The sequence below is a fragment of the Mus caroli genome, chromosome 13, assembly GCF_900094665.2.
Source record: "Mus caroli chromosome 13, CAROLI_EIJ_v1.1, whole genome shotgun sequence".
In the NCBI taxonomy this organism is placed as follows: domain Eukaryota; kingdom Metazoa; phylum Chordata; class Mammalia; order Rodentia; family Muridae; genus Mus; species Mus caroli.
In genome coordinates, this window is record NC_034582.1 from 52,203,581 (window position 1) to 52,225,892 (window position 22,312).

The 22,312-nt window shown below is 48.3% G+C and overlaps 1 protein-coding gene across 2 annotated transcripts in view; it reads right to left on the reverse strand.

Moving 5' to 3' along the window:
- Trpc7 (transient receptor potential cation channel subfamily C member 7) overlaps positions 1-22,312 on the reverse strand; it is a 120,807-nt gene that overhangs the window by 15,028 nt on the left and 83,467 nt on the right. For both annotated transcript variants that reach the window (XM_029468419.1, XM_021180154.2), the window contains 3 exons: positions 21,251-21,484; positions 15,323-15,587; positions 1,079-1,274 (listed from right to left, as the gene is read on the reverse strand). In XM_029468419.1, the coding sequence (XP_029324279.1) occupies positions 1,079-1,274; positions 15,323-15,587; positions 21,251-21,484 (695 nt within the window). The remainder of the gene's footprint in view (positions 1-1,078; positions 1,275-15,322; positions 15,588-21,250; positions 21,485-22,312) is intronic.

The window sequence follows — 22,312 nt, forward strand, 5'->3', positions numbered from 1 at the left end:
CGTGGCCCCAAGCTTCCCAGTCTGTCTCCTTCCCTTCGCTTTGCATCTTCTTGGCCTGTTTGTGTTGACCCCAGAACATGGCGACGTGTTGGTTACCTTACACTAAAATGTTACTTATTACTGTGTGTATGTGTGTGTGTGTGTGTGTGTGTGATGTGGGAATGCATGTGCTATGGCACACACGTAGAGGTCAAGGGATGGCTTTGTGGGGTTGGTTTCTTTTTTCTTCTCTTCTGTGGGTTCTGGGGACTGAACCCTGCTCGTCAGGACCTGCACAGCGAGTACCTTTACCTGCTAAGCCATCTTGCCAGCCCTTATCTGGTTTTATTTGTTTGCTTATTTTTGCATATGTGTATGTGTAGGGGGGATGTGCATGCATGGATCTATATGAGTGTACATGCCTATGTGTGTGCATGTAGAGGCCATGGTTTGATGTTGGGGATCGTCCTCCATCACTATGTACCTTATTTGAGGAGACAGGTTGGCTCAATGACTCTGAAGCTCACTGGTCAGGCTAGGCTAGCGAGGCCTGAGAGCTCCCAAGTTCCTGCTGATTTTTACTTCCCAGAGCTGGGATTACAGGCATATGGTGCCACACCTAGCTTTTTACATAGGTTCTGGGGAGCCAGATTCTGGTCCCCACGCTTGCTAAGCATGCACTTAATCCACTGAGCCATCTCTCCACCCCCCATTTTCTGCCTTTTCCATGAGCTCCTTGGGCACAGGGACTAGTCTGCATCATCACTGTAATATTGTCTCGGCACACAGTAGGCTCTTAGTAAGAAGCACAAGACAGGCAGAAGGGGAACAGGCACATAGCCATTGTGATGTGCCATGGGCCACCATCACCTGTCTGAATGATGTGTGATCCTGGCTGGTGCCTTCTGCTCTCACTAGGCTTTCCCATGTGGCGGTGGCAGCAAGGCCATGTGGCAGACTGACAGAAAACGTAGTCCAGGAAGAATGTCTGTTACTGTCTTAGCATCACACGTGAGGGCGCATGCACGTCTGATGCCACCACCCTCTTTGCTGCAGTGCTATGGCCGGCCAAGGCTGGGAAGGCTCGGAGCAGGCTTACCTCGATTTCCTGATAGGAGTTGTTGATCATGGCTATCAGCATGTTGAGTAGTACAACCACCATGGTGACATTATAAACCCCGTACAGCACGTAGCCAATATTCTCGATGAACTTGTGGTCGTATTTCAGCACCACCGAGATGACCTCAGACAAGCCAAATATGGACCAAAACAAGGTTTTAAAGCTTTCTTCAACTCTACAAGGAAACAGACAGGCCTTTTAAGCATCTTGAACTAGTTCACACTTTTAACATGAAAGCTGCCCTCTCATTACCAGGCTTTAATGGCCTCTCCCCACACCCCCAGCCCAGAATGGGACTGGGGTGGGCTGCGGCTGCCTACACTCTGAAATATTGTGGTGCTCAGATTTCTAAGAAGACTTGGAAAGACTCTCGCATGGCAATTTCTTCCGTTTTAAAATTCAATTTTGCTGGCTAGGACTCCAGTTTGGGATATTGTTTTTTATCCTGCTGTAATTAATCAGACATCTAAAATTAAACACAGGGCAAATGTTTGCTTTGGAGCCTCAGGAGAGTTCATTGCTCCTCCAGGGGACTCTCAAACAGCTTTTCTTAGGCTACATGGCCTGACCGTGACCTGTGTTCAACAGACTGAGGTGGCACCGCTACCTGGTGGCACTTGTGGGCCTCTGACACCTGGTAGCAGGCTCACATTTTTCCTCACTGCCTGTGACCAGAGAAGCCTGGTCAGAAAACAAGCTGAGGAAAATGCACGCATGTTCTAATTCTACAGGTGCCGCATCTGGTGTGTGCTGCCCATGTGCGGTGTGTGGTCCTGGGGAGGCCTGGCTGTTAGCAGATGGCTCTTTGACCTTTTGAAATTACCGGATACAGAGGTTTCAGTCCCCAAGCACATTTCATGGTCCTAACCTTCTGGCTATGAATTCGAATCAGGCTTATTATATAATATCCAATCAAAAAGCTGGATTGTGGTTGGATGGCTTAGAATATGCCTGTGTCGTCAGGACATAAAGTTCAACTTTCTAACCTGGATCCAAATTTTTAGAGCAGTTATAAGACAGGATTCTCCACGCCCCCCCAGCCACCACTTAACATTTTGGATTTCCAACACGCACCCACAAGTGGCCAGGATTAGCTAGAGCTTACCCCACCCCATCAGTGTTTCTCAAGCACTGAGATTTTTTTTTGAGAAAAGGTACAAAAATGTTAGTTTTCCAACTTGGGCTAAAAATCCACTCTTGGCTTGCATGAATTTACAGTTCTCGTGCATGTGAGAATATGGGGGTGTCTATGTGTGGGGGTGGTGGCTCGTGTGCACAAGCAGCTGTGTGGCTCATTCCCTGTGCATCTCAGAGTCTGAGAAGCTGGTATCCGAAGCGAGTTTACGCTGGTATTGCTTGCCTTTTATTTCCTCTGAAGCTGTGAGTTTGTAACATTTAATCAGGAATCTACTAGCAGGGCTTTGTTTTTGCTTGCTTGCTAGTTTGATTGTGTTTGAGACAGGGTCTCACTATATAGCTTTGGCTGGCCTGGAGCTCACTGTGTAGATTAGGCTGGCTTTGAACTCAAACAGATCTGTCTGCCTGAGCCTCTGCCTTCTGAGGGCTAGGACTAAAGGCCTGCATCACTTTTTGAAGTGAAGACTAGGTGCGAGCCATTACTGCAGAGCTCTGGTTCCCACTGCCATTCTAGAAAGGGAAAAATGGTTTCCTCCTAGAAGTTGTGAAACCATTTTATGTGAGAACATGGCGTTCACTGTGTGGGAGATTTGCGGAGGTACCGTCCGTCTCCCATCGCGATGGGATGATTCTGTTATCTCTTTGTGGAAAGGAACCATGGCATAGAGAGTCCCAAGCCACGGGATGGTGAGTTCCAGATCCTAACCGTGTAGGAGCTGGCCGCTCTCCTTCTCTTGCACAGCTGTTCCCTTCTCCACAGGATCCAGCAAAAAGTGGTAAGCATTTGTCCCAAACAAGTGGCTAATACCTGTGACAGCGAGATGTTTCACCCAAATTCACTTTCTGTTCCTTACCCTAGACCACCCCACAGGTCTCTGGCTGATGCCAATGAGGTCACAGGAGACACAGGTGAGACCAGCCCTCTCCATTGGTTTCAGTTGGGGAAGAAGGGTCCTGAGGGTCCCACATGCACTGTTTCTCACTATGGAGTTTGCCTCTGAGCCCTCATCTATTTCCAGTTCCTTCTTAGGCACTCTGTGTTTGTAATCAGAAGGCGGCAGAGCAGGCAGATCACGCTTTGGTTAAACTGTGTTTGCAGCGGGGGCTCTAATGACACAATGCCACTCCAGACAGCTAGCACCGCATGCTCATTTGATACCCCCTCCTCCAGTGCAAGGATTAGCCTCCAAACCTCCACTTAGCCTCATTTCTAGAAACATAATTACAAGAGGCCCAGATTTGAGATTGCTAGAGGGATAAACACACTTCCCTGATTGGCTGTGAAGGGGTCTTAGCCAGACTGCAATGACCTCTTTCAGGCTCTTGAGGAGAGGTCTGCGGCTCTTTCTCCTCTTTGTAGGAGGCAGAATGAGCTGAAGCAACAGACCCCCTTTCAGAGAAAAGGTGGGCTGACTGACCAAGTCAGGGCAGTGAGAGCCCCTGTCAGTCTCTGGGCTTTGTATCTGGAGCCAGCCCAGTCCACAGGAGCGGTCAGTGTACTAACTATGAACAGACTGGTGTTTGCTATTCGTATTGGCAGAGGAGACCTTATTGGCTGACATCTGACATGCAAGATTACCTAGGCTAAGCTGTGAGTGGTAGCATGCTTTGTCTAGACTGACACAATGTGAATAGATAAGATCTGAGTGGAATTGAAGAGTTAAAATTAGAAAAAAATACTTATGATGAAAACTAGCATACAACGTTGCTGAGAATTTACTTGGCTTGGGGAAAGTTTCAGAAACATTTAATATAGACACCAAGAGATCTGTCCACACAGAAATTAGCTCCTGAATGTCAAAAACACAGTAAGCCATAGACCCAGTGGGATAAGGACTTGAATCTGCAAACATTAGTGGATACACTAAGAACCTTGCCCATTGATTTGATCAAATTCCCCAAAAGAAACAGCTTAAGGTAGGAAGGTTGTATCTTGACTCATGACTTGAGAGGATATCTGGTGGTAGCATCATGGTGGCAAGAGAGTGACGCTGCTTGTTGAAGCCTCAGTGGTGAGGAGGCCGATAGGGGCTCAGATGAAGCCCAGGGAAGACTATGACCGATAAGAGCTTTTCGGCAGTGCCACACTTTCTCAAACTAGACGCAATTCCTAAAGGTCCCATAAGCCATCTACAAAGACACATGGACCTGTGGGTGAGGCATGTTTAAACTCAAACCATACAGACAACGCATAGATAGTCCAGGCTGGCTTTTAACTTAACATGTAGCCAGAGCTGATGCCCTTGAACTTGATCCTACTGCCTCCACCCTGCGAGTACCGAGATCACAGGTTTGTGACAACACACTTGGCTTCATAAGCTCTTCTACGAGTCAGCCTGCAAACAAGCCATTCTAAGAAAAGTGTGTGTCTGCTGGGGAAATGTCAATGAACAATGTATGCTTTTGAAAGTGCAAGAGCATCATAGTCAACATGAGATGCTGGGCTAAGATCTTCTAGTCTAGGGTGTGGCAGGGATAAAATAATTAACGGAGCTCTGTCTCCCTACACTCAGTGGGAGAAGATTTGTGCTACCTACATCTCGGAAGCCTGCATAATACATTCTTAGCAAGGAAGGTGGGCTTACAATCAAGTCAGCAGACCATCGATGGTGCCAAGGGCCCAGACCTGGAGCTAACCCCAGTGTCCTGGGAGCTGTCCCACAGCCTGCAATGGTGTCTTTATCACCATCCCCTGACTATTCTGGCCTTGAACTCATGGCTATCTTTCTGCCTCAGCCTCCTGAGCACTGGCTTTGTAGGTTTGAGCCCTTACACCCAATTATTGCCTAGAATTTGCAGGAGCCATAGGACCCAGGGTGGAAGGAGTGAAAGGTCTACCCTTCTCCTCGTTGTCTGGAGTTGTCCTTCAGGAAGAAAGATTTTAGACTGGCTTAACTGATGTCTACCACAAAACTAATCACAAAGGTGCCCACTGGCAGCTGGAGGGCCACATCTGAGGTTCCCTATTGTTAAAGGTTGCAGCTCCTGGCTCCTCATCTTCTCTCACCCCACTAGCTGAGCAGTTTGCCAAGTCCTTTGCTGTGTCATTCAAGGCTTCACAGAGATAGGAGGAGAAAACAGAGATGCATGCCGGGGTCCAAATTTCAGTACACATACTGGATGTGTGTGTGTGTCTAAACACGTTACAAGGCCTGTTAGGGTCTCTGTTTGCCCAACTGTAAAGTGGACATAATGGGTGCTTTACTGCTCAGTTGCTGGGAAGATTAAGTGAGCAACTCATGTAACATATCCAGTGAAAGCAGCATCCTGACTGGCTGCTATCCTTTTGATTCATCCGCTGGTTTGTTGAGCTCTGAAAGAAATCTGGTAGGTGCTAGCGGAGAATACTGTGGAAGCCAGCAGCTGCTGGATGCTCTGTGCTGGCTGGTGGCAGACACAGCCCCAGCAGCTCCAGAGGCCTCCGCCCATTGAATGAAGGGTAATCAGTTAGATGTTTATCGATTTTCCCGAACAAGCCTCCCTTGCCTTCCTATCTGCCAGATCACCCACCACAGATGCTTGGTTTCATGCAAATGACCCACTGGTTCCTCCAGCTCTTGCTCCCTTTTTTCTTTGTCTTTCTCTTTTTTGGTTCTTGGCTTGCAGGGGAAGGGAAGTTAGTCAATAGGCCACCCTGGCATGAGAAGTCCTCCTAGCAGCGAGAACCCGAGTGATCCTGAATAGATGTGATTCACCCTTGTCTCCCTGGGCGTGTGTGTGTGTGTGTGTGTGTGTGTGTGTGTGTGTGGTGGGGGGAAGGTTGGGGCTGATCTGTCATGCAGAAAGCTGGGACAAGGTAATCAGTTCTCTCCCAGGTCTGTCTCGCCTGGATAATGAGACTTTAATAACAGGTTTCCTGAAGAGGCAGCATGCACGCGCCTCAGAGAACAAACTGATCAACAAGGCGACAGTTTAGGTCGATTGTTATGAAAATTGCCACTTCTCCAGAATGCCACAAACCCTCCCCACAAGTGCTGGGTTCAGTTTAGTTACCTAGCCAGAGTGCAGCTAGCAAGCTAAAATTAAGCAGGAGGATCAGGGCTCAGAGGGTTGCTCTAAGGCTCAGAAGACAATAGCTGTGCCCTGCTAGAGTTCTGTCAAAGGACAGCAGCACCTGCTTGCCATCCAAGCAGGGTGCTGTGGGAAGCTGCTCAGGAGTGGAGAAAGAGCTTCTAGGCAGGTCGATTCTCTAACACTCAAATCTCAGGGACCCAAACCTATTACCATGCCTGAGGGTGGGGTGGGGGTGGGGATAGGCAAACATCCAAGGGAGTCTTGCCAAGCTCCTAACCCCAGAGTTCCAGCCTCTGCTGCTGAATTGCTATCTTGGGCCCCACATGAAGAGCTGGGATTAGAAACTCCAGAAAGGAGGGGGTCTGGCTTGAGGTGAGTGGAGTCTATCCAGCCTAGTAGATAGACAGAACTCAGCAAACTCAGTGTGTGGTTATGTGTGACATGCTACATGCTTCCCTTCCTGTTCCCCAGCCTTGCTGTTGACAGCTGTCAGAGTATTGAAGCAAGGGGAGCCTGGGGTTGGTTGTTAAGTTTTTAGCCAAAGCATAGGCTCCATCCGTCTTTTTCCCCCTTAGGCACAAGATGGGAAAGCAACGGTCTCTATTGTGTAAGGCTGTTGTGAAGGGCAAGTGACTTCTCACAATACTGGTGAGGCGCACAAGACAGTTTGCTGTGCGTCAACTGTCTGATATGTCATGCTCATGTTAGGACTGGCAGTTTTTCTTTCATTGTTTCCTTAATAGCAATAAATTGTACCATCTGGGGGAAGTCTCTGAAACCTTATAACACGATGGAAATAAAAACGGACCCAGGCCCTCTCCTTCAGTAGCTTTATGGCTGTCAAGACCCATCACTTGGCCAAGGTCTTCAAGGCACTGAGCAATTTAGCTCCTCCCACTTGCAAAGATGCCCTGCTGTGTTCTGGTTTCCTCTTGTACCATCTGTCTCTTTGAGAATGAGAGTTTCAATTCAATGAAATTTTGGTGCCGGTTAACATGTCCTCCCAGGCAGAGCTGCCACTCAGGCAGAGGTGATGCCTGAGATACTATGTCACAAAGACAGTCCTCGAGGGCCTGTGGCCAAAACACCCAAAATCTAACCTTGGGAGCCAAGCAGTATAAGGCCAGGTTAGTACTTGGATGGTAAGATATTGATCAATGGAGCAAACTTTCTTTCTGGGATTGGATCTCTTCTTGTCTTATACTTGGTCTAGGGATACAGCTAAGTGGCAGGGTGCTTTCCTAGGAGTCTCCAGTGACACAACAACAACAACTCCCCCAAACCCTTGTCACCTTTTAGTCTGCTGAAGAGGCTTTAACATTTCATGTCACAAATTAACACGAGAGGAGCGGAGAGGAGCATTCCAAGCAAACACCATTTGGTAACAGAACGCTCATTTTAAAATGCGTTGTTAGCCTTTAAAAATAACCTGGGTAAAAGAATATCTCTTATATATCAAGGAACTATGCAAAGATAAGGGTTTTTTTGGGGGGGGGTTATTTTTGTTTGTTTGTTTTTTTAAGATGTATTTATTTATTATATGTAAGTACACTGTAGCTGTCTTCAGACACTCCAGAAGAGGGCACCAGATCTCGTTACGGATGGTTGTGAGCCACCATGTGGTTGCTGGGATTTGAACTCTGGACCTTCGGAAGAGCAGTCGGGTGCTCTTACCCACTGAGCCATCTCACCAGCCCCTGTTCGTTTGTTTTTTACATCTTAGTTAAGTATAGTTGCCCAAACTCTCTGGGTCTGTGCGGGGCTCCACGTCTGACCTTGTGACACCTTGTCAGGTCTCAGAACTTATCTGATGGACTCTATTATGCATTCAGTCACCTCCTATCCATTGTATGGTTAAAGGATGACGATGTTAACCTTGGGAATATAATGAAGGGTGATTTTAAACTCAGCCCATGGTGCTGCTCGATCAGACACACTGTGTTCTCGCTTGGTTGGGATCCTGGCAAACACCTCAAACTGTGGCCAGACAGGGAGATTCTTCCCTGTGTGGCTCACCAGGTACCACAGCACGCACTGCACAGATAAAATGGCAGCAGCCAAGGACCTATCGTGCCCCAGGAGGCCCTTTCCCTGGCTTCTTGTAACAGGCCACTGTTTGACACAATCCAGCCTTGGCTGCCACACAGGGCCCATACAACGGCTGGATTTTTGCATCCCTCCTCTGTCCCCACCACCACTACTGCAGCCTCTGTGTCTGTGTCTGTGATTGTGTCTGTGACTGTGACTGTGTCTGTGTCTGTGTCTGTGACTGTGTCTGTGTCTGTGTCTGTGTCTGTGACTGTGACTGTGTCTGTGTCTGTGTCTGTGTGTGTGTCTGTGTCTGTGTCTGTGTCTGTGTGTGTGTGTCTGTGACTGTGTCTGTGTCTGTGTCTGTGTCTGTGTCTGTCTGTGTCTGTCTGTGTCTGTGTATGTCTGTGTCTGTGTCTGTGTCTGTGTCTGTGTCTGTGTCTGTGTCTGTGTCTGTGTCTGTGCCTGTGTCTGTGACTGTGTCTGTGTCTGTGTCTGTGACTGTGTCTGTGTCTGTGTCTGTGTCTGTGTCTGTGTCTGTGTCTGTGTCTGTGTGTGTGTCTGTGTCTGTGTCTGTGACTGTGACTGTGTCTGTGTCTGTGTGTGTGTCTGTGTCTGTGTCTGTGTGTGTGTCTGTGTCTGTGTCTGTGTCTGTGTCTGTGTGTGTGTCTGTGTCTGTGTCTGTGTGTGTGTCTGTGACTGTGACTGTGTCTGTGTCTGTCTGTGTCTGTCTGTGTCTGTGTCTGTGTGTGTGTCTGTGTCTGTGTGTGTGTCTGTGACTGTGTCTGTGTCTGTGTCTGTCTGTGTGTGTCTGTGTCTGCCTCCTCTCTCAGACTCCCTTCTCAGTCTCCCAGTACATCTTGCTCGCTTCCCTCTGGAGTGATTTCAGTCGTAGACCTTTCTAGAAGACTGTTTCTACATTCCCGTCTTACTCGTTCTCCAGTTTTCAGCAGCAGCAGGCCCAAGCCGAGTCCAAGTCTCCGTGTGCATCCCTCCACCCTCCGCATGATTGTCACAGCGTCCTTTCTGAAGCACCTCTGAGCACATCTTCACCTAAGAGAGGGCTCAGCAGAGATTCTCACCCTCTATCAGGACTTACAAGACTCTTCACAACTGTGTAATCTTTTTCCGTCTCCCACAGGTTCTTGGCTATTTGCAGTTCTTTGATAATGTCCCGTATGGGCCGGGTGCCCTTCTAGCTTTTCCCTAAGGACTTTCCACTGGGCCATCCCTTCTAGGAAGCCTTCCCTGACCCTGCCAGGCAGAAGCCAACACTTCCTTCTACAAAGCCTGCACAGTTCCAGCTGCTGCTTGTCCACTCCTGCCTGCCCTACTTGCTGAGAGTCCCTGGGAGGCAGTCAAGGGAGTCTCTCAGCAGGGCAGGGCTGCAGGGTCAAAACAGAACTTGACATGCAGGGGTTGTCCTGTAACTATCTATTGTGACAGAGATACCCGGTAGACAGGGGAATGCCATGGGCTGAGAGCCAAGATGTGTGGCACTGTCGGGCTCTCACCGACAAGTCTTGAATTGTATGTTAGTCTTAAGAATGAGCACTACAGAAGTGCAAGAGACGACTGCTCAAAGCACACAGAGTCGGGTTCTACTCGACGGTGGAATGAAGTCGTAGAGGTCGAGGTTCATATCCATTAACTGGTTCTATAATCTCGGGCAAGTCCAGTGCTGCCTCCTCTTTAGAGGTGGAGGCCTTCAAAAGGGCGGTGCGGAGCCAGAGTACATGAGGCTCGGACTTAGGCATGGTAGCAATATAGGAATATGTGGCAGCCTGTAGGGTTCCCTCCCTCTGCCCCGGAGCCCCTCAGGATTGCAAGATGGACCCGGAGGGAGGCAGTGTGTCAGGGGGAGGTGGGACATATGAATCTTCCCAGGGCAGAGTGTGGAAATTTCCCATCATTATCACGGAAAACAAGAGCTTCTAATCCTGCCCAGTGCTTCCAAGGTTCCTTCCATTAAAAGTAATTCCTGGGGAGAGAGAGCTTAACAGAGGCACTGGTTTTGATTGGATGGCTATCTCTGGTGCTCCTTCCGCAGCGGCCTGTAGAAAAGGTTGGCTGGGGTTGTTTCTGTTCTATTTCCATGAGGACAGAGCCCACCTTTAATCACCAATCAGGGTCAAGCGGAGAGAGCCAAACTGACCTTCTGGGGAGACAGTGCCTCTTTATGTGTTCTGTGGGACAGCCTGCTGCTTCTGCTCTCAGCCACTCATGGCTCCAGTCCCACCTATCTGTGCATTTATCGGTCACATGCTGCATAACGGTGAATCTATCGGTGGTGACATACAGCCTGGGCAGCTAGGAGTCCATGCTATCTGTCTGTGTCAGTACATTCTGTGGTGCTCCTACAATAACTGAGTAGCCCAGTGCTCAGGATGTCTTCATTAATCCATGTGTTGTCATATAAGGAGGGCGCGTATCTTCTCTGCAGTCTCCCAGGAGAATGTCATGTGTGAGCCAAACCTTTTGTCTCTTATTTTTCTAACCCTGTAATGAGGGTGCTAGGATGCCAGCATTTTCATATAATCTCTATGCAGAATGACTTTGCTTATGAATCTCAGAGAAGTCGACTATACAAAAAGCAAGCCTAACTTCATTGACTTCCATTGTGTGACAAAAATAGATATCGATGGTAAGAGCACACTCTCCCATTCTTAGAGGAGGGCTATGTCCCCAGGCTGTCTCCTCCCTCCTCTCTCATCTATGGTTTGGATTACTTGGGAGTCTCAAAGAGCATGAGACTGGTCTGAAAGTCCCCTGTCCTCCTTTTTGGCCATTTGTGGTCTTTAACTGGTGGTTTAGAGGGAACCGTCTGCCGCAGGTGTGTTATCTGTGTTGTGCCCAACAAGTCCTGGCTGTGCACGCACACACAGCCTTGCCCCTCCCTCTTAGGAAGTTCCTGCCACAGAAGTGCTTCTGCAAAACAGACCTTTGGGTGAACCTTTGGGTGTGGAGTTGTGATACTGGAAGCGTTCATAGGTTCTGACTCAGGAGTCAATCCTGCAGGATCTGTACCTATCTGACACTTGCCCCTGTGGTGTGAAATGCCACCAAATACCCACCAATGCCACCAAAGATCCAGTGCACCAGGGAGAGACCTGTTGCATCTGTGTGCTGATAATTTTGGATGAGATCCACACTGTGGGCATATGTGTGTTTGTGTACCCATGTGTTCCTGTGTCTGTATGTGCACATGCCTGTCCATGTGTGTGCAGGTGCTTGCGTGTATGTGTAGAGGCCAGAGGATACCTTGGTGTTATTTCTCAGTTGTTGACCTTGGTTTTGGAGGCAGAGTCTCTCCCCAACCTGGGCTCATGGATTGGGCTAAGATGGTTGTCAGGGGGCCCCAGGCAGTCTGTGCCTCTCTAGCTCTGGGTTTGAAGCTGATCACCTCACTCAGTTCTTTTGTATGAGTTCTGAGAATTGAACACAGGTCCCCATAAGCCATGCCCCAGCCCTAGATCCAAAACAAAACAAAACAAAACAATAACAACAACAAAAATACCTGTAGCCTAATCCTGTATCAAAACCCTAGTGGCTTAAAAAAATTATTCTTTGATACTTCATACCCGTGCTTGACACATTGTGATCTCCTTCACGCCTGCTCTCCCTTACAGTCTCCAGCCTCAGTTAACTCCGGTTCCTCCTACAAAGAGACTCTTCAACAACATGCATGGATGTAGAGAGCTGTCCACAGAGTCTGAGAAAGTCACGCCCCGCCCCCATCCCTGTGTCCATCAACAGTCTGTTCTCCAGGGAGGGGCAGCCTTGCTCACACAGTGCAGCTTCTATAACTAGATGCTTAGAGGTGGGGTCTAGGAAAGCTTAGATTTAGCCACTGCCTGTGGTGATCCTGGTGTGCTTTGGGGACCACTGATCTCAGGTCTTCATTTACACTTGGAGATTGACTCATGCACCCTCCCACGTTCTCCTGTTCCTCCCTGAGGTCTGCTGGATGGAAGGAATGGGAAGGGGGAGGGGCAGAGGTCCTTGATTAAGTACTAGAATACCCTGGGAATCTGAACTGAGGGCTGGCGGCCGCAGTCCATACCTTTCCTACCCAGCTGTCTCAGAATCTGTGCCATGCCCCTCTCTTGGGACAGAACTGAACTTGGTCACATTCACTTAGTGCTTGCATCTGTGAGCTGCCCTGGGACCTCACCCCAGGGTGGGCAGGACTCCCATGGAGAAGCTCCCTGTAGGAGCAGCTTTTGGGAGAACTTTCCCTAGACATGAAAGGTGCTGATGAGCAGGTTAAAAGCAAGGGTAAGAACATTCTTGCAGTGTGTTTGAACCCAAATGCCCTTCCTTAAGACGGTGGCTTTTTAACACTGTGGACATAGAGGAGAGGAGGCCTGTCTTAGCCTGCTCCTTTAGAATCTATAGAAAGACAGCTTGTGTGTGTGTGTGTGTGTGTGTAGTGTGTCTATATGCATCAGTGGAAGTGCGTGGTGTGTGTGAGAGTATATGTATGAGTGTGTATATGTGTGACTGTAGATTTTTGTGTGTGAGAGTGTCTGTGTGTATGACTGTGAGTGTGTGATATGTGTAGGTGTGGTGTGAGAGTATGAGTATATGTGTGTGAATGTGTGCGTATGTATATATGTGTAGTGTGTGTGTATGTGTGAGTGTGTATGAGTGTGTATGTGAGTGTGTGGTATGTGTGAGTGTGTGGTATGTGTGTGTGTATGTGTGAGTGTGTGTGTGAGTGTGTATGGTATGTGTGAATATGTGTATGTGTGTGTGGTATGTGTGAGTGTGTGTGTGTGTATGTGAGTGTGTGGTATGTGTGTGTGTATGAGTGTATACCTGTGTGTCTAGGCAGGTGGCCTGGGACTGCCGGCTTTGGAGCAGAGTGTACTTTAGTGGGGCTTTCCAACTTCATCTCCATCACAGTGACATCCAACGAGACTCCAGGTCCCTAACACATGTGCCTCCTTCATTCTCTCAGGACATTTTCAAGACCACAGCTGATCTCGTGGGGTGACATGCTCATCTCACCGTGTAGTCTAAAGGGAAGGGATGACATTTGCCACAACCCATTCCCTCCTCTTTCTGCTCCAGTCCTCCATTGATAATTCAGTCAGTCCCGCTCACAGCTACGTAGTACGTTTCAAGACCTGCTGAGGAGGAGGAGGGGGAGGGAGGGAGGAGAAAGAGGTCCTTTCTTCGCTGTGTCTGCTGTGCCCCAGGCTCCTTGTCCCTACACTAGAAGGCCTGGGGTGATTTGGTGCCTGATGTCTCTGGTGCCTGGCCCACAGGAGCAGATGTGTTAGGCTGGAAAACACAGGAGACTTTCCTACTTGGCTGACATCTTCCCCATGGCTGTTGACAACATGCATCCTGCTGATTGGATGCCTTTAGGTCCTGTCCTGCTGTCCCTCTGTCCTGACAACCCTCTGTACACAAACCCCGGCACATTCAGAGCAATTTTGCTTTTGGACAATTCAGCAAACAGGTGTTGGAGAGAAAAAAAAAAGGAGTCTGACTGGCTACCTCTTATTCCCTTTAAGATGAGAGCTGTGGTTTTTGTGTTGACACCGAAGTGGACACATGAGCTCGGATACATCCAATTATGTGGCTAGTGGCTATCAGCTAGTAATGCCTGCCAGGGTGTAAACTCTACCATATCTGTTTACTAGATTCAGCTCAGGACCTTGTTGTTCCTCACAGAGAGGGGAAAGTGTTGGATCTTTTGCACACAGGCTACATGAGACCTGTCTCTTTTTTCTTGGGCTGTGGAGTAGGGTGTAGCATCACTATGCTATCCTGCCTCTGGCTAGCTGGAGCCTCCATAGCAGTAATTTGCTTCCCTTGCCTGGGCCTCTGACTCTGGCTGCAGAGACCCATGAAGCTGCAGAGCCTGCTTTGCACTCAGCCAGGTGTGGACGGCACTCAGCCCAGGGCTTCCTTAGACTACAGGGGAGAGAGTGACTGACTGCGGAGAGACAGCAGATGGGAGAGGTCTGACCAATCAGTTCTCTTTGTCTCAGGCTATCCTGAGGTGGGGCATTTCCATCCCGTCTCCTTGGAGAAGTCTGTTGTGTGCAGCGTGCACGTCAGGTAGGCAGCAGCCTCTGTTCACCTTCCCTGTCCCTCTTTTCCCTCTCAGCCTGCTCACTCCCCGCCCCCACCCCTCCTCTTATTTTTCTTCCCCTGGATTATAGCTCTGTGGACCTAACGGCATGCATGTTGGCATATGGGGTTTGTCAGGTTCTGTTCCTAAGTAATCTAGGTGGAATGTATTGCTGTAATAACATAATGGCAACCTGCCTTTTATTGTGTACTTTCTGGGTCACCTCATCTCGCACTATTGTCATGATGTCATTATTACTCCTTGTGATGGTTTGAATGAGAAATGTCCCTTCAAAGGCTCAGCTGGTCCCAGTTAGTGGCATTGTGTGAGGCAGTGCTGTAGGAAGGAAGCTACCTGCTGAAGGAAGTATATCATTGTGGGTGGGCTCTGAGAGTCCACAGCCCCACCCTACTTCCAGTTTTCTCTTTTTCCACTTCCTGTTCATGGCTGACGATGTAATGTCTTCGTTTACTGATCCATCTGCCTGAAACCACGTTTCTCCTGCCATTATGGCTGCCCCTCCAACTTGAAACTGTAAACCCAAATAAACCCATTGTTTCTGCCTTAATTTGTTCTTGTTCCTGGTAGCTTATCATAGTAACAGAAAAGCGACGGATCCATCCCCATTTCAAAACTGCAGAAAGGGCTGGGTATGGGTGGCTTATGTTCTTTAATGTCAGTACTCAGGAGGCAGAGGCAGGTGAGTTCAAGGCTAACCTCATCTGCATCATCAGTTGCAGGCTAGCCTTAGCTACATAGTGGCAAAGTGGGGGATTTAAGTCCTTTGTTCTTCTAATTTCAGAACCTAAACCTTAAAACAATGAGAGCAAAACTCACACCAACCTCAAGGAAGCCTGAGTTCTGCAATGAACTGCCTGAAGGAGGTCCACAGGGACTCCCCGGATCTCCTCCCAGAGATGGCGTCTGGGAGGGAGCAGCGTGCGGAGGGTACTCACGTGGTAAACGCTGGGTTGTACTTTGCACCTCGGTAGTAGGAGTACAGGTTGAACATTCCGATCATGAAGGCCACAAATACCATGATAAAAATGACCATGAACTTGAAGATGTCTTTCACAGTTCTTCCCAGGGAGATCTGCAAAGGTCCGAAGCTCTCATTGGCTGGCAGGATGTAGGCGATCCGGGAGAAGCTGAGGACAACCGCGATGGCGTACAGCCCTTCCGAGATGATCTGGGGGTCTGAAGGCCACCACTTGTCCCTGGCTGAAAGGAGAGAATCTGTGTTACTTGTTGGGGGTGGGGGGTGGGATGGGGTCTGCTCTGGAAGAGCAGCCAGGCAGGCATCTTTAAAGACTTGCTTTTATTATTTTATGTCTGCATGTGTGCAGTGACCCAAGAAGGGTAGAGGGGCTTCAGAGCCCTTCAAGCAGGAGTTACAGGTGGTTGTGAGCCATCTGAAGAGGTGCTAGAACTTGGTCCTTTTGCAGAGCAGCAAGTGTTCTGTACTGCTGAGCCATCTCTCTGCCAGTTAGGCACAGGTAGCATTCTCGGTTGTCCTCTCTGCCCTAGGGTAATCCCAGCACACAAGATGCCATTCTTTTGGAATGAGCTGTCTCTCCTGCTCAGAACTTAACTTCAGACCTGACTCATTCCCAGTCATCCTTCATGATTCAGTTTAGGAGTGATCTCTTTCCAGAAGTTGCCCTTAACTCCAGCAGTCTGGGTGGGGTTCTTGGTCTCCCATGAGCTCCTGTGGTGTCCCGTGTATATCCATTCTGACAAAGGCTGCAGGGCTAACCATCACATTCCCCTCCCCCATGCACAGGAGCTGAGCCCCCCACTGGGGAAGCCTGAGGAGGCAGTAGAGACCAGCATGGGCTGGACTCAGTCAACTGGGTTTTCTGAGCCACACTGTCCCTGTGTGTGATCATGGTAGACAATCTCACCAGCCTTAAATGACTTTGACTGTTAAGCCACACATGGCAAGAGCTTGGGGCAGGGTCTGTACAGAGCAGGCACTGATAAATGCCTGTGAAGTGGCTGAACAGACTTCGAACCACATGTTCAGATAGCCACAAGCCAGAACAAATCAGTTTCTGGGGACCAGGAATCGGAAGGGTCTGCCTGTGAACATAATCTTGCTCTCTGCCCCTCCCCTCACCCCAAAAGTATATGCTGGCAGCTTTTCTCACTGACTGAACGAGGGTCTCAAAGGGAGTGACCAGTCACACAGCACTATTGCCACAGCACAATTGGAGTGACAATGTTGGTGTTTACTGGTGAGTCCTGGGGCCTGAGCTGCCTTACAAGAATCGCTATAGCTGAGTGAGCCTCTACTGGGCCCTACCACAGGCCTAATTTCTAAGGAATGGCACTCAGCCTAGCTCTTAGGTGTCAGGACAAACAGTGCGTCTCAGGCGAGGGCCGTTACCTCCCTCCTGGACAGTGCTGGTGCTGCTTCTCCCAGTGCCTGGGTAAGAGTACCCCCCAGATGCTGAACATCCTCTGTCGCCCCAGACTGCACCACACGGTGCAAACAAAGCCAGCAGCATCCCCGTTGAGAACTGCTGAACAAAGCTTAAATGAGAAACATTGAGAAACTTAAATTAGCCTGCACACTAAATTAGCTGTGATTTTCACAACAGCCCCGTAGAGCAGGCATTACTGTTGCCATTTTAAAGATTGGATTTGGGGGTATGGGGCCCTTTTCTGAGCCAGTAAGTGCAAATAGAGAGCCTATTACAAGGCGATTCTTGGCACCCCACGGGAGATGGAGGGGGGAAGGAACTTTATTCTTTATTTTCAAAGCTAGGCTCCTGTTAATTATAATAGAGAGAAACCTTTAGTGAGGGAAGCTGTGCCGACAGTTTAATGTAGCGCATTCCAAATTACACTTGGAATGCAATAACACAGATTTTAAGTTCTTATCAAAGTCAGAATTCAGAAACCCATGAAAGACAAAGTATGTATTTTCTTAAATACCTGCTGCTCTCTATGGATAAATAACACATACATTCCACATGAAATCAGAAGTGGCTGCTTCTATTAAACAGGCACTAAAATGAGTTTCTGTCTTAATGTCACCTATAATTCTTCACCTTCAACCTCAGCTGTAACAGAAAAAGCTGCTCCAAGGTAGCTGTAGTTTCTAGGAACTATGTTCCTGGAGGCCGAGGTTGGACTTCCGGTGCAGATGACTCTGCCTGAACCAGCTTGTCACAGCTGGTTGGGCATAAAACAAACGGCACTGCGTGATTCACACAAAGGGACGTTCATCTTGGAGCTGTTTCCATCTGAAAAGAAGTCTTTTCACACAACCTGAACCCACCTCTCCTCCAGCCTACTTTTTTGATACTGAACTGGGTGCGCGGCTCGCCAACAAGGCACGCCACAAGAGGGCGCTCGGCCCCCATAGCTGGAGCTCATGCTCGCAGCAAGAGCTCTGGAACATTTCCAAGCGCCCAAGGTGAACCGGAAAAAGCAAGGACAGTATTGTGCTGTGGGCTGAGCTGGGACCTAATACAACTCACAGGGGAATAGAAGTCAACACGGGACAATACTGCAGCCTGCATCATGACATTAAGGAGAGTGCGCCCATCTTTCCGCGAGGCACCGGAACAGCATAGGCCGAAAACATAACACGATTCAAGAAAACCCTGCATTTGTTAGCCAGCAAATGCTGGGAGCAGGGGCCAGGAAGCAGTGGTTGTGACAGGAGCTTGCTCATCTTTTACCACATTTGCGTTATGTGGACAGTTCGCTAATGGTCATGGCCATACCCCGCCATTCTGTGGTTAGAAGGGCCATTAGTTTTTATCTACCAGGAGGGACATTTGACATTCAACCCCTTTAAAATATGTGACAGTAATTAATACTTACTAAGCAGCAATCACCTCCGCCCCCTACCCCTAACCCCCAACTACCTCCACATGACCTCCATCCCCCTACTCCCAACCCCTCCACTACCTCTACCACCCCCCTCCACCCCATCTTTACCACTCCCCTCCACCCCATCCCTACCCCACCCCCTCCACCACCACCTCCACTACCACCTCCACCCCACCCCTAATTCCCAAGTCTCCTCCCTCCTCCCCCCCCCCAATCCCCAAGCCTTCCCTCCTCACCCTGTTATCATTCTCTTTTACAACACAGGAGTACAGTGAATGAGATTTTTTTTAAAAAAGAGGTAGTATTGATAATAACTGTTACCACCTAGTGAACTTTTCCTGTGATCATGGATAATGCACACATCTTCAATCTGCATCATTTTTATTTAACCCAAAACAAACCTTTTGACTTAAGAGTTTTTTTTTAAACCAAACCAAACCAAACCAAACAAACAAACAAACAAAAAAAGACTTAAGAGTTTTTAATCCTCATCTTACACATGAGAAGTGGACACACAAAAGTTAACAAAACAAAAATAGAAAGTAAACTATGGAGCTAGACTTGACTCCAGATCGCTCTAATTTTAAAGGTTTGGAACAAAATTAGCTAACTGGGGGCTGGAGAGCTCGGTGGTTAAGAGCACTGCCCTTCCAGAGGCCCCAGGTTCAATTCCCAGCCCTCACATGATGGCTCTGAACCTCTGCTAGCACCAGGTATGCATGTGGGTGCACAGACGTACATGTATGTAAAACAGCCATACACAAAAATAAAAGAAAAATACAGGCTATGACTTCTCAATTAATTGAGGGCCAGGATTTTCTCTTATATGAAATAATATTGTGCTTCTGGTAATATCATAAGAGCCCTACTGGGGTAGGCTAGAGAGACAGACAAAGGAAGACAGAAAAAAGACAAAGGAAGGTAAAAGACCCCTTCCCTGTGGGGTCTAGTTAAACTCTGAGTCAAGAACCCCAGAACAATTAACACAGGAGGAACGCCAACAGACGGTCATACACCCAGAATCTGGTAGAAGGGACTGTGGGGAACACACATGACTTGACTCATTGGTACATCAAAAGACCTCCTGGACTTCTAGAACACTGTCAGTGCAGGCACTAAGATCAACCATGAATCAATGGGACCTCACAGAGCTGAAAGCTTCCATACGGGAAAGGACACCATCATTTGGTCAAAGCAGGAAACTGCAGAGTGGGAAAATATCTTTACCAACTATGGATCTGATGGAGGGTTAATATCTACAATATATAAAGAACTCTAAGCAACCGGACATTAAAAAAACAAATATCACAGTTAAAAATGGGGTACCCGACTATGTGGGGAGTTCTCAAAATAAGAAACAAAAATGGCTGGGGACACCTAAAGAAATAGCCAACATTTGCATCAGGGAAATGCCAATCAGAACCTCTCTGAGATTCCATTTCACACCTGTCAGAATGGCCAAAATCAATAAAACAAATGAGCCCCCACCCCTACCTCAGGAGCTATGGACAGTGGGTGGCTTCTGCAGGGGAGGGGGGTCTATTTTCTTTAAGGATGTGGCTCCGGTAGGATGACCATGTTCCAGTGGATAATATATGGGCAGCACAAACTGGAGCATATAGCTTAATTTGTTAAAAAAGTAAAGGACACGAACTTGAGGTGAGGTTTGGGGAGGTAGGGGTGGGTCTGAGAGGAGTTAGAGGGGGCGGCTTGGGGAGAATACGATCAAAAGACATTGTTAAAATTCTCAAATTGGTATTTTAAAAACTAGCCGCAGGAATGCAGGAGGCTGCCTGCATTCTTTCTAAACAACCGATGCTACAGCGGCAATGATGCACGGGGCCTTTGGGTGCCGCCTTACTGCTTTATAAACCTGAACATTCCCGGGCATCTCACAACCAAGACCCTAAAATTATAGTGGTAAACACATTTTAATTCCATTATGCAACTCATTGGGACCTATAGTTTTACTTCAGCTGCTGTATTCCATCCTACAAGTCCAGGGAGCCAGCCTGACCTCCATCACGCTCATTAGCATAACAAACACAACTTTGGAAGCCACCAAAATTGTGTGTCACATGTACACACACACACACACACACACACACACAGCTACTATAAAGAACAACAACTCTTTTGAGAACCTCATACCCACACTTGGGTGCCTGATATTTTTTTCCTAATTATCTTTCCCTTAGTGCCTATACCCCAAACCATACCATATGCCTATACCATAATCTCTTTTTTAAACATTTAATCATTAGCATATTAGTTGTATATAACAATGAGCTCATCCTGGTGTCATATGCACCTGCTATGGGCTTTGACCATGATCACCATGTTACCGTCTCTTGCTCTCCTTCCAAAGGCCCCTCTCCTACTTTCATGGATTTTGCAGGGAGGCTGACCCAAGGAGCTTAGTTAGGGTTGCCTACGAAAATCTCTTTTTCATGAACTTCAACGCTCATTCATAATGGCTCATTCAGAAATTATTTTCTTCGGGGCAGTCAAGAATCCCACTGTCCCCTAAATCGAGGACTCGGTACACCTCAGACTTCTTGGTAAGCAGCAGCCTTAAGTTGTGTTTCCAGCTTCCATGAAACCCGTTTCAAACCGGTATGTTCGATGTATTGATGTCTCTTTTAAGAACCTGTCTCTCACCCCGAGAGAGAATGTTGAACTAAAGCAGAACTTATGTTTGTGCAGAATAGAGGATTCTGTGTGGAAGTAAAAATTCATTATACAGATTCCCCATGTCGGCGATGGGGTGGGGCGGGGTTCTTTAGAAACAAAACCAAAAACCTACAGAAATGTCCCCAGAACCTCCTGAAACAATCCCATCCTTCCAAACACTAAAGACCCACTTCTTCTTCTTCTTCTTTTTTTTTTTTTTTTGGTTTTTCGAGACAGGGTTTCTCTGTTCTAAGTCACAGGTTAATTCCACACTATCAGCGTGCGGGGGACACCTGTGGGGTCTGCCGTGCCAGGTTACAAAATCCCAGGGCCTGGGACCAGGCTGAGTGACCCCTGGAACTCACCGTAGGTGAAGTAGGCCACTTCCGGTGGAAGTGAGACGTTGTGCAGCGTTACATCCTGCACGTACTGGTCCACGTACAGCTGGGCCTCGCTGGCCTTGAGGAAAGCCATGAATCTCGCAGTGAAGGAGGCCACGAAGATGGACAGCATGCCAAAATCCAGAAGGTTCCACAAGTGTAGCACGTACTCCCGCGGCCCCTCCTCCCAGATCTCCTTGCATTCGGACCAGATCATTCCTGTGGGAGGAGAAGGGCAGGCGCAGTTCTCAGTTACCTTGACAGATGCCGTGGGAACTAGGGAGGAACCAAAATATCAGCCCTGTGGGGGATGGCTAGAGACAGACGGACAGACAGACACACCTGCAAAAACATACCCGTGGGTTTTTATCCCATCCCTGAAAGTGAGGAGAGGGTTCCCGCCCGTGGACGGACTTTGGAGGCGGAATGTGGGAGATAAGGCTGCAGAACGCACACACTTTAATATGGAGTAGTTATAAATTAGGAAGGAAGGGAGCTGAGGTTGCAGAATTTCTGAAGGTCCCACATGCGATGCAGAATTTGGTTTCCCCAGATTACAGATGACCTGTTTCTGTGGTTGATTCAGAGGGTTTAAAGCATAGGGTTTTTGGATTTCCTTCGCTGTTCCTTTAAATAACGAATTGGATTTTAAAGAGATATATCCCCGTTGTTACACAGTGAGCAATGTAGAGGTAGGGGTATATAATCGAAATGTTACAGGTACCTCCATCCCTCTTCCCAGACATCCTTGGAAGATGGCCTAGGGAGTGGTTCTCAAGTTTTGTGACCCATTTAAACAGTTCTTCATGGTGTGGTGACCCCCTCCCCCAGCTATAAAATGATTTTTGTTATTTCCTAACTGTCATGGATCTTGATATAAATATCTGTGGGACACTCGCCAGCTACCCACAACACCCGCCACAGGATCTTAAGACTTCTGGTGAGTGGAGCACAGCTTCTGCTCCAATCCAAGTGCTCGGGACCTGAGACTGCATTAGTTAGGGAAGCAGAAACCGGCCTGAGTAGGGCCACAGGCCTCATCCGGCC